Below are 15,327 nucleotides of genomic sequence, written 5' to 3'. Positions count from 1 at the left end.
AACATACAGATTACACAAATAACATTTGTTTCAAGTCATACCATTTATTATAGCACATGATAATTGGACATGCACATCTACCTTTCACAGCTCTACTGAACCATGATTGGATGGCTTGAGGACAAGGCATACCTGTCGGGAACACGTGGGGCAAAGCAAGAAGTAGTGGAGTGGATGCAAAGGATGTTCTCTGCTCCCAGCTCTTGCACCTTACATTCCACAGCTTCCATATCTGTTCTCAGCTCATCACCCTCCAAAATGTTCTCAACCACCACTGGTTCAAACCCTGTCCATGGTTACAAGGAGCAAGAGAGTTGTCAATGTTGGGGTTGCCTCATGGTGAACTACACTGGGGCAGCGCAAAAAAGTAGGTTTTTAGCTGCCACAGTGGATGCATAAATTAAGCAAGAGAGCAAGATACTTGATCAAGCATTCACAGGCGTGAGCTGTGAGTAGGGTTGGAAAAACTTCCCGGAAATTTTCCATGGGGAGTTAAGCCCGGGAATTTTGCTTAAATTCTTCAAAAACGTTTGCTTATAATAGTGAACCTTTTTTGTGGGATATACATAAGGCTTGCGGCATATTTTAAACTATCACCAAGTCAATGGAATTGCAACCCTCTGCATGCACAGTGCACTCTTCCATCACATGTACAGCTGACTCAAGATCTTGCACACTAATGAGATTCTATTGAGCTCACACTACTACACTGTCTGAGCCAAGGACTACATGCTTTCTGGTAAATTTTGATTAAAATACTGGGTGGGGTGAATATATTGTATATGACATACATTATTTTTTGTTAACTAGTAAATAGTAGCCTACAGTAATGTGTGTTTAAATAATTTCTAACAATTTATGCTAGTTCGTTTTTGCTACCATGTGGGTTTTTAGCTTGCTCGAGCCTGCTAACTGAGGAGTGTTAATTCACCCGTTTCCATACATGTTTCATTTTAAAACATTTATCAAACAAAGGAAATGTTTAATCTAACTGCTTAACTGTTAATCTGTACATCGAATTGTATTTGTTGTTGTTTTTTACTCTTTTTTTTCTATTCTTTACAGGAAAATGTCACGGGCACTATCTGATGTGTGGAGACATTTCACTGCAGCTAATGTAGAAGGAAAAGCTGTGTACGTTTGCAAATACTGTGCCAAATCATATGTGAAGAATGCAACAAAGATGCAAAATCATCTGGCCAAGTGCATAAAGTTCCCTCAGTGCTGACAACAAGCAACCTCTGACAAAAGTCCCTCTACTTCTACTCGAGATGAAAATGATGAATCAGACATTATTGATAGCAACAGCTCATGGTACTCCTGGAATCATACGTTTTTTTGACTGAATGGAAGAACATGGTCAGTGAAATGCTGATGAATGACTTGCTCGGGCTGTGTATGCAACTGGTTCACCTCTGATGCTCACAGGTAATGTGCATTGGAAGAGATTTCTGAATGTTCTTCGCCCAGCTTACACCTCTCCAACCAGACATGCTTTATCTACTCATTTGTTGGATGCAGAGTTCAAGTGAAGGTCAAGCAAATCATAGAGAAAGCAGACTGCATTGCAATCATCTCTGATGAGTGGTCAGATGTTTGTGGGCCAGGAATAATTAATTACAACATCTCCACATTGCAGATGAGCTGAAGGCAGTCATCAATGACCTTGAACCACAGAAGGTATTTGCACTGGTGAATCTGCTCCTCAAGGACATCATGGCACTGAAAACAATGGATACACTTCAAGAGAGCCAATGAAATGGTTAGGTATGTGTAGGGTCATCAAGTTACCGCAGAAGGTATTTGCAATCTACCTCACCAAGCAAAGTGAGAAGAATAAGAGCACCACATTGAAGCTGCCCAGCAACACCCGCTGGGGTGGTGTTGTAATCATGTTTGACAGTCTCCTGGAGGGGAAGGAGTCTCTCCAAGAAATGACCCTATCACAGTCGGTCGATATGTACAACCCCATTAAGAGGATCCTCCTGGATGATGTATTTCAGGAGAGAGTGGTAAGCAGCCTGAAACTCTTGAAACCTATAGCAGTAGCCATTGCAGGGATTGAGGGAGACAATGCCATCCTGTCTGATGTTCAGACTCCACTTCTGAATGTAAGAGAAGAAATCCATACTGCCCTGCCAACTTCACTGTTGCTCCAAGCAGAGGAACCTGCAGTTCTGAAAGACATCAGAAAGCGTGAAGACTTCTGCCTGAAGCCCATACACACGTGTACATGTTGGACCCCAAGTATGCTGGCAAGAGCATCCTGTCTGGTGCAGAGATCAACAAGGTCTATGGTGTCATCACTACCGTGTCTCGCCACCTTGGCCTGGATGGTTCTTGGCAGTCTGGCGAAGTACACTTCCAAACAAGGGCTTTGGGATGGAGATGCAAAATGGCAGTCGTGCCAACATCTCATCAGCCACCTGGTGGAAGGGACTTTATGGATCTGAGGCTCTTTCCCATGTTGCCTCCATCATCCTCCAAATCCCACCAACATCAGTTACCTCAGAGCGCAACTAGTCCATGTTTGGAAACACACACACCAAAGCACACAACAGGCTGACCAATACAAGGGTTGAAAAATTGGTGGCAATCCGGGCAAATTTGAGGCTTTTTGAGCCTGACAATGAGCCATCCTCAACAAGGTTAGAAAATGACAGTGAAGATGAGGCCTCAGAGTCTGATGTTCACGAAGTGGACATTGAGGTGGTCCAGGGAGAAGACATGGAACCCTGAGAGGAAGACAACCAACGCTTTAGTTTCTAGACTATCATTTTGCAGCTTTATGTTGAAAATGTTTTTGGGAGATGAGATGGATCATTGGGGATCACTCAGTATTCCCTTTCTTTTGTTGTTCTGTGAAATTATCCCATGTGAAGAGTCAACTTTTATTTCTATTGGAAGGATTTAATCATTTGCAATAATGTCTACTTATAATAAGATAAAAGGTTTATGTTTCTGTCTCCATATGATATGGGAAATATATCCAATGCAAAAAACATCTAAATTGAAATAGTATTAATATTAATTAGCATAAATTTACATTAATAACCCATATATTCCCGTTAATTCCCATATATTCCCACGGAAAGTTTCCACCAAAATGTGCAACCCTAGCCGTGAGACTTATTCTTGAAATTAGAAACCAAGAGTAATTTTGTGCTGAGCAGGGCGAGTCTCTAATTGACCCATGCTGCTCATGCCCAGGTTTCTTTGTAATTAATAGGAGCATGTCACACTCTGCAAAAGTTAGACCCTACACGTCGAGTATATGCATGTTAAGCAGCTCTTAGAAAAGAGAAGTAATTTTTTCAAACCCAACTGAACTGATAGGTAAATCTATTGCAATAATAACAAATCAGAGCATGAATGTAGAGTACAATAAACTGTTGATGGATAGTTTTAAGAGCAGAACATACTTTCATGTTAATGTTAGTGCCTAACCTGCAGTGATCATGGCTTTGAAACAGGACTTCTGGTCAATGCGGGGCCAGATGATGTAGCGCCCTTTTGGTCTCTTGTGGCGAAGTGTTAGGAAGCACAGTGTCAGGCTCATCCCTGTTGCCATTGGAACTACGAAACAACTGGTCACACTTCGCACACCTGCAAACACACACAATTAAGTGATAATGCCCGAGAAGCCAGTGTTGAGGATATATTGGCATGGTTTGTTTTTGTTGGCCGGCAAACCATGCCAATATATCCTCCAAACACTGGCTTTGAGGGCATTATTACTTTAATACAACAGGTCTCCAACATATTTAAACAATTATTTACATAACATTATTTTGATGAATTTATTGATACTATTTCATTCTTCCACAAGATATAGTCCTGGCACAAATCTAGGGTTGCTACCCATGCCGGCTGGTCGTTCGTTCTAATAGGTTACCAGAGACGAGACCGTTGTTAAGCAACCAATTCATTCGTTCTAAATTTTCCGTTGCCATGATGGCTGACAAAGTTCTAATACCTTGCTTGCTAGCTAGCCAACTTTGGCTATGACAGTCACGTCAAACAAAAAAGCCAGAACAACAGCAAAGGTGCTGCATTCACGTTTAAGTGGTTTTCTATAGATTTTTTGGGGTTACCTCCATAACAATGAGTTAATGTGATATTTTGCCTGGCATAGAATATTGGCTCTCTTAGATTGAGAGAAAGATGAACAGAGCAAAGTACAGGGAGATCCTTGATGAAAACCTGCCCCAGAGCGCTCAGGACATCAGAATGGGGCGAAGTTCACCTTCCAACAGGACAATGACCCTAAGCACACAGCCACAATAACGCATGAGTGGCTTCGGGACAAGTCTCTGAATTTCCATCAGTGGCCCAGCCAGAGCCCGGACATCTCTGGAGACCTGAAAATAGCTGTGCAGTGACGCCCCCCATCCAACCTGACAGAGCATGAGAGGATCTGTATTTTATTGATTTTTTATTGAACTGAGAGGATTTGCAGAGAATGGGGAAAAACTCCCCAAATATAGCTGTGCCAAGCTTGTAGCGTCATATCCAAGAAGACTTGAGGCTGTAATCGCTGCCAAAGTTGCTTCCACAAAGTAATGAGTAAAGGGTCTGAATACTGTGCAGCAGGGAGACAGGACGGACATCTGATCATCCTCGCAGTGGCAGACCATGTGTAACAACACCTGCACAGCATCGGTACATCCGAACATGACACCTGCAGGACAGGTACAGGATGGCAACAACAACTGCCCGAGTTACACCAGGAATGCACAATCCCTCCATCAGTGCTCAGACTGTCCGCAATAGGCTGAGAGAGGCTGGACTGAGGGCTTGTAGGCCTGTTGTAAGGCAGGTCCTCACCGGACATCACTGGCAACAACTTCGCCTATGGGCACAAACCCACAATCGCTGGACCAAATAGGAATGGCAAAAAGTGCTCTTCACTGACGAGTCACGGTTTTTTCTCACCAGGGGTGATGGTCGGATTTGCATTTATCGTCGAAGGAATGAACGTAACACCAAGGCCTGTACTCTGGAGCGGGATCAATTTGGAGGTGGAGGGTCTGTCATGGTCTGGGGCAGTGTGTCACAGCATCATCAGACTGAGCTTGTTGTCATTGCAGGCAATCTCAGCCCTGTGCGTTACAGGGAAGACATCCTCCTCCCTCAAGTGGTACCATTACCGCAGGCTCATCCTGACATGACCGTCCAGCATGACAATGCCACCAGCCATACTGTTCGTTCTGTGCGTGATTTCCTGCAAGACAGGAATGTCAGTGTTCTGCCATGGCCAGCAATGAGCCCGGATCTCAATCCCATTGAGCACATCTGGGACTTGTTGGATCGGAGGGTGAGGGCTAGGGCCATTTCCCCCAGAAATGTCTGGGAACTTGCAGGTGCCTTGGTGGAAGAGTGGGGCAACATCTCACAGCAAGAACTGGCAAATCTGGTGCAGTCCATGAGGAGGAGATGCACTGCAGTTCTTAATGCAGCTGGTGGCCACACCAGATACGGACTGTTACTGTTACTTTTGACCCCACCTTTGTTCAGGGACACATTCCATTTCTGTTAGTCACATGTCTGTGGAACTTGTTCAGTTTATGTCTCAATTGCTGAATCTTGTTATGTTCATACAAATGTTTACACATGTTAAGAGTTTATAATAATCATACTATTAAAAAATAAATAAACAAATAGATACTTGGGAGTGAAAGTATCGATATAATATTGTCCAAAATAATATTGTGATATGTTGGCATACTATCGATTTTTTTCCCCCATCAATTTATCAGTTGGCTGAATGGAAACTTAGTTACACACCTGAAAGTTTTAAAATGTCCAGCACAACTGAATTCGTCAGCTTGTTCAGCAGACTGGAACCTGTAGCCTTGGGTTGAATTGCAGCAATGTCCCCAGATCGTCCTATCCCATGGATTAACCTGTGTAAAGCAATAAACACAGATCTCATGATCATGACATGTGTGACAAAACTGAAGGCTACTTGGAATTTAGCAAAGCTAAAGTAAATTAGTCTATTTTGAAAATGCTCCAAGTAACAGCTGATAACCTGTAATGTCGTCGGGCCACCAGACTAGAGGCCACTCTGCCCTCTCTCTCGCCAACGCCACAATTTCCCAAGAAGTTGTTGCTGTCCATCACAGCCAGTTCATTCAGGAAAAGTTCTATTGTGCTCTCGCTCCATCCCTCCTCAGGACATTTGCCCTATAAGGTAGAGTGAGTATACGCAACAAGGTACATGCTTCAGCCACAACACCTGAATTATGTAGGCTAAATAGAACTGTAAACAAATTTATATGTAGTATCCATCTATGTTATGGTTGTTGTGCACTCAATCTCCATTCACATCATGGATGTAATCATTAGTCCAAACTGTTGCGTTATGCAATAAAAATTAGTTTCTATTGGATACATGTAGATAGGTCCCTCCTCATTTGTTTCTGCTTGGTTCCATTACATCTTGCAACGGAAATCGTAAACAGAAAGAAACGGGTAGGGACCGACCTGAATTTCTCCAATACTAGTAGTGCCATCGAACATTCAAGCTGCTGTACAGGCTATGGAGCTCTAGTCCAGAGGAGCCAGTTAAATCGTGTTTGAGAGCATTTTTAGAAGGTCTACATTTTTTGACAAATAGGTCTAATTGTTGCAATAGCTTGTGAGTGGACAACATATACTATCATCCTAAATTGACATGTTAGATTTTTTTATCTTAATTTAGGATGATAGTAAATTAAGCAAATTCACACATTTGTTCAATAATCACATACGTCTTAGTATTAACCATTTAAATCGTTTATTTTTTAAATGCTCTTAAACAGAATTTAACCAGGCGCTCTAGACTAGGTCGTCAATAGGGTCTGTGCAGCAGGCTGAACGTTTGACGTCTCTATTCAGATAATGTACATCGGATAATACCTGTTCCAAAAGCAGTCTAATCAGTTGCTCATGACTGCGACGTGCCTGTGACCCCTGGCGAATGTATGATGGCGACACAATCTTCTCACTTATGGAAAAGTTTTCACTATTCATCTCAACAATTGCTGTCAAATAGATGTGTAGATTAACATACGCAATTCATCAGTATAAACTTGTACTTAGGGAACGTGTGCCTCACGAAACTCAAGTACAAAGTACAACCTGCGTCTAACGTTATGCCACGACTAGCTTCGTCGCGCAACTAGCCATTTAAATGACCATTTACATTAACAATTTAGAATGGTCTTTTATGTTACAGATGGCTATCTGTAAATCAAACGTGTTAATATAAATGGTGACTTAAATGGCAAGTAGCGGGACGAAGCGATGCGACGACTAATCCAGAATCTGGGTGTAGTGTGTAGGCTAGAACGAGTGGTTTATTCAGTTCAAACGACGAATCCAAGTGACGCTCAGCACCGTTTCTGAAAATCTTGATTTGGCTACAGGTTATTGTAGCGTTTATCTTTTTAATCTGCTTTACCTTTCTTTCTGTTTTCACTGTCACGAACCAGTCGCTAGAGATCTCCTTCTCTGTCAGCGACACTAAAAAAAAGTACTTCCGGGTCATATCATTTCGGAAACATCCTAAAATAAAGTCCCATGTAATAGTAGAAAACATTTATTGTCGAAACATTAACAAGGATTCATATTTGTTCATATTTAAGTGACATTTGCCTTACATGTGATATTTAAACATGTTCCAATGTCAAATAAATGGCCACAATGCAACTCACTGTATATGGAATATATTGGTTTATAGAGCAAAAAGTATTATTGGTGCTGCAGTAAAAGTTGTTAATACTCAGTAGGGTCAGTGGAATTTATAAATGGTGTTATGTCATGGCGGACTGAGGTCTAAATACCCAGAAAGACTTTCTTCTCCATCCACTTCATTCGTGCAATACACTTGGACCTCCTGAGTGGCGCAGTGGTCTAACATGCTGACCAGACCAGACACGTGGCGTGTGCGAATGTCGCAAAATAAATTTAGAAATCCATGTTATTCAATTATTGCGTGCCAACCAGAGTCTGGTTGCCAAGGGCTAACATAGAACTCCTTTCTATTTCTGACCCAGATCGTGCTTGCAAGTCCTGCCTCTCCCATCTCCTCATTGGTTTATAGAAGCAGGTACCCACGTGCCATCTCCTAATTGGTTATACCCACATAGGTGATGAAAGACTAAATGTTTTGCTGGTAGTCATGGTAATACTATGAAAGTTTAAATGCCAATCACCAAATCCAAAAATGAAAAAGCCTGGAAGGAGGAGAGATGACTAGAAATGTTTCGGTTGGCCGTTTATGTGTGGATTAATTGGCAGAGTAGAGGAGCTTGTGCATTTCAGGTAAAATAACAACTCAATGTTTATATCCCAGGACAAATTAGCTAGCAACAGCAAACTAGCTAAATAGGACAGATTAGCTAGCAAGTGCAAGCTAACTAGCTAAATTGCCATACATGTTTAATGCTTTTCTACCTGTCCCCAAATGTATGTAATTGGTTCAGAGTTTGTTTTGCTATTTTAACCAGCGTAGCGCGATCGCGTTTGGGCTCTGTCGCAGCTGGTGGCGACCCATGGGGTGGTACACAATTGGTCCAGCATTGTCCAGGTTAGGGGAGGGTTCGGCCGGCAGGGATGTGCTTGTCCCATTGCACACTAGTTGACAAAGTCTCCGATACATTGGTGCTTCTGTGTTAAGTGGGCATTGTGTCAAGAAGCAGATATTGGGTTATGTAAAAAATATATATATATATATATATATATATATATTTACAATTTAAACATAATGAATGTCAACCAGGCTATGGGTACAGTCACCAATTTTGTAAAATGTGTTGGTTAAAGTTCATGGTCAAACACACTCTAGGATACATTCATTCGTTTCAATTAAATATTTCATATAATTTGTCAGTAAAAAAATGTGTATGGTCTGACATTGTCATTTCAATCTCTCATCAAATAAATCCATTAAATTAGTGATGGGCACCGATATGGAAAATCTGTCGATATCAGTAGCATTTTTCGATTCGATATTGATATTTAAATATAATTTCATTATTAAGCATATAGCTTAATGTCATCAGTCTGCTGAATCGGTCAAGTTTAAAACCTTAACTTCTTTCAACTAAGTAATTTACTCTCCGATAACGCATGTAAAACAGTCTCGCATGCCATTGTGAAAAAGCTAATTTACATTGCCCTCTCATAAGACTACTTTAGAGAACAAGCACACATAAACACAACTGCTACTGTTTTCTAAAAGGTCGAAGCAGAGAATTAAACTTTTCTGGACCCTGCTTCTCGGGGGTGCAAATAGGCATACCAATGAGAACTTTTAAAAATATCTACCACTATCTACAGATCCTACTGAGTACCCCCTACCCCACTTGTACAGCTGCACAAATAATAGTTTTTCTCCATAAGCCAATATGTTATGCAAATACAGTCATTTGTAATTGTGTCCAATGTAATGGACGAAGTAAAAGGTCAGCAACACTCAGCATTATTCAGATCCCCCGTCAAATGACACCATAATATAGATTCCACAGACCCTACGGAGTACTCCCTACCCCACTTTTACATTGGCACAGATAATTGTTTTTCCTATAGTGTCCCGGCACCCAATTTTAAGCTGTTTGACCACAGTAAAAGGCCAGCAACACTTTGTATTATTCAGAGCCCCATGAAATGACACCATATACTGAGTATTCACATAATAGTTATCTCTATAAGACAATATGTCATTTATTGGTCTACACTGTCTTGGATTGGGACAAATGGAATGGATGGAGTAGAAAGAGCTGCTGGGTATTTAGACCATAGTCCCTCAAGAAATAACACCATATATCAATAGGGTCTGTAGAATATTATGTTCTTTACATTCCTTACCTTAATATCCAACCATTGTTCAATGTGCTCCGCCTTATATAAAGTAGTAACTCTCTTTAGTTTTGATTTTCCACTGATGTAGTTACGTAAATTTGGTAACATTATGTACTATGCAAAGCTCTAAAATGATTGATTCCGTATCATACACATACCGTTCTCCCGCATAGTTTTATTTTGAAGGCATAATCGGAAAACTGAAAAGTCTTAATGTTGCTGCCATGATGTTAATATTGCTGCTGTAATGCTAATTTCTTCTCTCACATTTTTATTAATTCTTAGGCATTGTCTTCTGAGTTTATCAGCAGGTGGGGACTGGGAGCCCAGAAATAGAAAATAGCGCTCCCGGCTGCATAAAGTTATACTACAGGGTACAAACGAGTAATAAGGCCACACCAAGCGTTTGTACAGTGATTCCTCCTTTAAAAGTTGAGTTTACACCGCGGGACTCAAAGGTACACCGCGTCACGGCTTCATTGCTCCAGACCACCACAAGGGGAAGTTTGAGCACGTATTATGCATTTGGGTCCCAAGGTTTTTATATGACCAATCATATCGAGTGGTTCCAATGACAAATTTGGCTGAAGTCACCCATCCCTGGCAAATATGGCTGACAAAACATTACGTGGAAGCTAATTTAAGTAATTATATCGTCATAACAAGTCAATCAAAAAATGTACAATTGAGAGGAATATGTCAGTTAGTGTAGAGACAAACGATGGTGCATATTTGTCATAAAGTCATAAAGAAAAGAAAACCAGGCTGTCGTCTTGTGAAACGGTGGATGTAAAGAATCTAGGTAGCTAAAGCATTTCTGCAAATTGAATGTACAATTGTGTAAGCTTGCTGTGCAATGCAGCTGAAGTAACATAACTAGCTAACTATTTACTTGCCTATTGTGTAGTGGAGGATAAAAATAACTGTATGCCTATGGATGTGTAGCTAGCTGCAGTATGTAGCCGATCCGTGTATGAACCCTGAAACGATAAGTTCTGAACTAATATTCATACCAATCTATGAACCTCAGCTATCATAGTTGTTGTATCAACTTCAAGTCTGAATGGCATTAATGAAGCCTATAGATAGAGTAGAATATAATAACTGTATTGTGCCAAGGATGCAAGTCCTACATATACTGCAAGTACTACATATAGTTATTGTGGCCTGTACATTGAATATATTAATTCATGTACTCTTCCTTGGCAAATAAAGGTGTGGTTCAGGTATGAATCTCTGAGATATTCTTTTTCAGTCATATCAAACTCCATTATCCATTATTTGAATTATTACAATGATTACACATTGTCACTATGCAATAGACTAGAAACGAGAAATGAGTGAAGAAACCTGATGGCTGTACAGACTCTGATAACGTATCCCGAGTGAGCCACGTTTCCGTGAAACAGAGAATGTTGCAATCTCTGATGTCTCTCTGGAAGGCTACCCTTGCTCGGATTTCATCTACCTTGTTGTCAAGAGACTGGACATTGGCAAGTAGAATACTCGGGAGCGGTGGTCGATGTGCACGTCTAAGGAGCCTGGTCAGAAGACTGCTCCGTTTGCCCCTTCAGCGGTGCCGTTGTTTTGGGTCGCCTGCTGGTATCGGATGCATTGTCCTGGGTGGTGGACAAAACAGAGGATCTGCTTCGGGAAAGTCGTATTCCTGGTCATAATGTTGGTAAGTTGACGTTGCTCTTTTATCCAATAGTTCCTCCCGTCTGTATGTAATAAGACTTAAGTGTTCCTGGGTAAATGTGTAAGAAATAATACATAAAAAAACCGAAATACTGCATAGTTTCCTAAGAACGCGAAGCGAGGCGGCCATCTCTGTCGGCGCCGGGAGCAAAGACAACTGACGTCTTCCGTCGCAACGTCCCTCTTTGTCCCTTCTGCTAGCCCCGGCCCGCTAGCTGTCTGAATTGCCGTGTCTCCAGCTTGCCCAGCTACTCACTGGACCCAATGATCACTTGGCTATGCATGCCTCTCCCTAATGTCAATATACCTTGTCTATTGCTGTTTTGGTTAGTAATTATTGCCTTATTTCACTGTAGAGCCTCTAGCCCTGCTCAATGCGCCTTAGCTAACCCTTTAGTTCCACCTACCACACATGCGGTCACCTCACCTGGTTTAAATAATGTTTCTAGGGACAAAAACATCCTGTGGCGGACTGCATTAGCATCGAACAGTCCCCGCGATATGCAACTGTTCAGGGAAGTCAGGAACCAATACACGCAGTCAGTCAGGAAAGCTAAGGCCAGCTTCTTCAGGCAGAAGTTTGCATCCTGTAGCTCCAACTCCAAAAAGTTCTGGGACACTGTGAAGTCCATGGAGAACAAGAGCACCTCCTCCCAGCTGCCCACTGCACTGAGGCTAGGGAACACGGTCACCACCGACAAATCCATGATTATTGAAAACTTCAACAAGCATTTCTCAACGGCTGGCCATGCCTTCCGCCTGGCTACTCCAACCTCGACCAACAGCTCCGGCCCCCCGCAGCTCCTCGCCCAAGCCTCTCCAGGTTCTCCTTTACCCAAATCCAGATAGCAGATGTTCGGAAAGAGCTGCAAAACCTGGACCCGTATAAATCAGCTGGGCTTGACAATCTGGACCCTCTATTTCTGAAACTATCCGCCGCCATTGTCGCAACCCCTATTACCAGCCTGTTCAACCTCTCTTTCATATCGTCTGAGATCCCCAAGGATTGGAAAGCTGCCGCAGTCATCCCCCTCTTCAAAGGGGGAGACACCCTGGACCCAAACTGTTACAGACCTATATCCATTCTGCCTTGCCTATCTAAGGTCTTCAAAAGCCAAGTCAACAAACAGGTCACTGACCATCTCCAATCCCACCGTACCTTCTCCGCTATGCAATCTGGTTTCCGAGCCGGTCACGGGTGCACCTCAGCCACACTCAAGGTACTAAACGACATCATAACCGCCATCGATAAAAGACAGTACTGTGCAGCCGTCTTCATCGACCTTGCTAAGGCTTTCGACTCTGTCAATCACCATATTCTTATCGGCAGACTCAGTAGACTCGGTTTTTCGGATGACTGCCTTGCCTGGTTCACCAATTACTTGAGAGTTCAGTGTGTCAAATCGGAGGGCATGCTGTCCGGTCCTCTGGCAGTCTCTGGGGGTGCCACAGGGTTCAATTCTCGGGCCGACTCTTTTCTCTGTATATATCAATGATGTTGCTCTTGCTGCGGGCGATTCCCTGATCCACCTCTACGCAGACGACACCATTCTATATACTTTCGGCCCGTCATTGGACACTGTGCTATCTAACCTCCAAACGAGCTTCAATGCCATACAACACTCCTTCCGTGGCCTCCAACTGCTCTTAAACGCTAGTAAAACCAAATGCATGCTTTTCAACCGATCGCTGCCTGCACCTGCATGCCCGATTAGCATCACCACACTGGATGGTTCCGACCTTGAATATGTGGACACCTATAAGTACCTAGGTGTCTGTCTAGACTGCAAACTCTCCTTCCAGACCCATATCAAACATCTCCAATCGAAAATCAAATCAAGAGTCGACTTTCTATTCCGTAACAAAGCCTCCTTCACTCACGCTGCCAAGCTTACCCTAGTAAAACTGACTATCCTACCGATCCTCGACTTCGGCGATGTCATCTACAAAATCACTTCCAACACTCTACTCAGCAAACTGGATGCAGTTTATCACAGTGCCATCCGTTTTGTCACTAAAGCACCTTATACTACCCACCACTGCGACTTGTATGCTCTAGTCGGCTGGCCCTCGCTACATATTCGTCGCAAGACCCACTGGCTCCAGGTCGTCTACAAGGCCATGCTAGGTAAAGCTCCGCCTTTTCTCAGTTCACTGGTCACGATGGCAACACCCATCCGTAGCACGCGCTCCAGCAGGTGTATCTCACTGATCATCCCTAAAGCCAACACCTCATTCGGCCGCCTTTCGTTCCAGTACTCTGCTGCCTGTGACTGGAACGAATTGCAAAAATCGCTGAAGTTGGAGACCTTTATCTCCCTCACCAACTTCAAACATCAGCTATCTGAGCAGCTAACCGATCGCTGCAGCTGTACATAATCTATTGGTAAATAGCCCACCCATTTTCACCTACCTCATCCCCACAGTTTTTATTTATTTACTTTTCTGCTCTTTTGCACACCAATATCTCTACCTGTACATGATTATTTATCAATCCAGTGTTAATCTGCAATATTGTAATTATTCGCCTACCTCCTCATGCCTTTTGCACACATTGTATATAGACTCCCCTTTTTTTCTACTGTGTTATTGACTTGTTAATTGTTTACTCCATGTGTAACTCTGTGTTGTCTGTTCACACTGCTATGCTTTATCTTGGCCAGGCCACAGTTGTAAATGAGAACTTGTTCTCAACTAGCCTACCTGGTTAAATAAAGGTGAAATAAAAAAAATAAAAAATAAAATAAAAATATCTCTCTCATCGTCAATCAATGCATAGGTTTACCTCCACCGTATTCACATCCTACCATACCTTTGTCTGTACATTATGCCTTGAATCTATTCTACCGTGCCCAGAAACCTGCACCTTTTACTCTCTGTTACGAACGTACGAGACGACCAGTTCTGTAGCATTTAGCCATACCCTTATCCTACTCCTCCTCTGTTCCTCTGGTGATGTAGAGGTTAATCCAGGCCCTGCAGTGCCTAGCTCCACTCCCATTCCCCTGGCGCTCTCATTTGTTGACTTCTATAACCGTTGTTTTATTCACTGCTTTAGCACACTCTGCCAACCCGGATGTCCTAGCCGTGTCTGAATCCTGGATTAGGAAGACCACCAAAAACCCTGAAATTCCCATCCCTAACTATAACATTTTCCTCCAAGATAGAACTGCCAAAGGGGGCGGAGTTGCAATCTACTGAAGAGATAGCCTGCAGAGTTCTTTCTTACTATCCAAGTCTGTGTCCAAACAATTTGAGCTTTGACTTTTAAAAATCCACCTTTCCAGTCTCTCACCGTTGCCGCTTGCTTATAGACCACCTTCTGCCCCCAGCTGTGCCCTGGACACCAAATGTGAGTTGATTGCCCCCCATCTATCTTCAGAGCTCGTGCTATTAGGTGACCTAAACTGGGACATGCTTAACACCCCGGCCATCCTACAGTCGAAGCTTGATGCCCTCAATCTTACACAAATTATCAATGAACCTACCAGATACGACCCGAAATCCGTAAACACGGGCACCCTAATAGATATTATCCTAACCAACCTGCCCTCCAAATACACCTCTGCTGTCTTCAACCAGAATCTCAGCGATCACTGCCTCATTGCCTGCATCCGTAATGGTTCTGTGGTCAAACAACCACCCCTCATCACTGTCAAACGCTCCCTAAAACACTTCAGCGAGCAGGCCTTTCTAATCGACCTGGCCCGGGTATCCTGGAAGGACATTGACCTCATTCCAACAGTAAAGGATGCCTGGTTATTCTTTAAAAGGGCTTTC

At 42.8% G+C, this 15,327-nt stretch overlaps 1 protein-coding gene across 2 annotated transcripts in view; it reads right to left on the bottom strand.

The window, feature by feature from the left end:
* Window positions 1–7,524, bottom strand: part of sepsecs (Sep (O-phosphoserine) tRNA:Sec (selenocysteine) tRNA synthase) — a 33,361-nt gene extending 25,837 nt beyond the window's left edge. For both annotated transcript variants that reach the window (XM_064940088.1, XM_064940089.1), the window contains exons 1-6: window positions 7,448–7,524; window positions 6,904–7,028; window positions 6,035–6,189; window positions 5,788–5,906; window positions 3,448–3,606; window positions 133–286 (exon numbers count right to left, since the gene is read on the bottom strand). In XM_064940088.1, the coding sequence (XP_064796160.1) occupies window positions 133–286; window positions 3,448–3,606; window positions 5,788–5,906; window positions 6,035–6,189; window positions 6,904–7,017 (701 nt within the window). In that variant the 5' untranslated portion in view covers window positions 7,018–7,028; window positions 7,448–7,524. The remainder of the gene's footprint in view (window positions 1–132; window positions 287–3,447; window positions 3,607–5,787; window positions 5,907–6,034; window positions 6,190–6,903; window positions 7,029–7,447) is intronic.
* Window positions 7,525–15,327: the final 7,803 nt, after the last annotated feature.

Source organism: Oncorhynchus masou, chromosome 27 (genome assembly GCF_036934945.1).
Source record: "Oncorhynchus masou masou isolate Uvic2021 chromosome 27, UVic_Omas_1.1, whole genome shotgun sequence".
Lineage (NCBI taxonomy): Eukaryota > Metazoa > Chordata > Actinopteri > Salmoniformes > Salmonidae > Oncorhynchus > Oncorhynchus masou.
The sequence above is the reverse complement of the archived record's forward strand: the minus strand, read 5'-3'. Positions and strand labels throughout refer to the sequence as shown.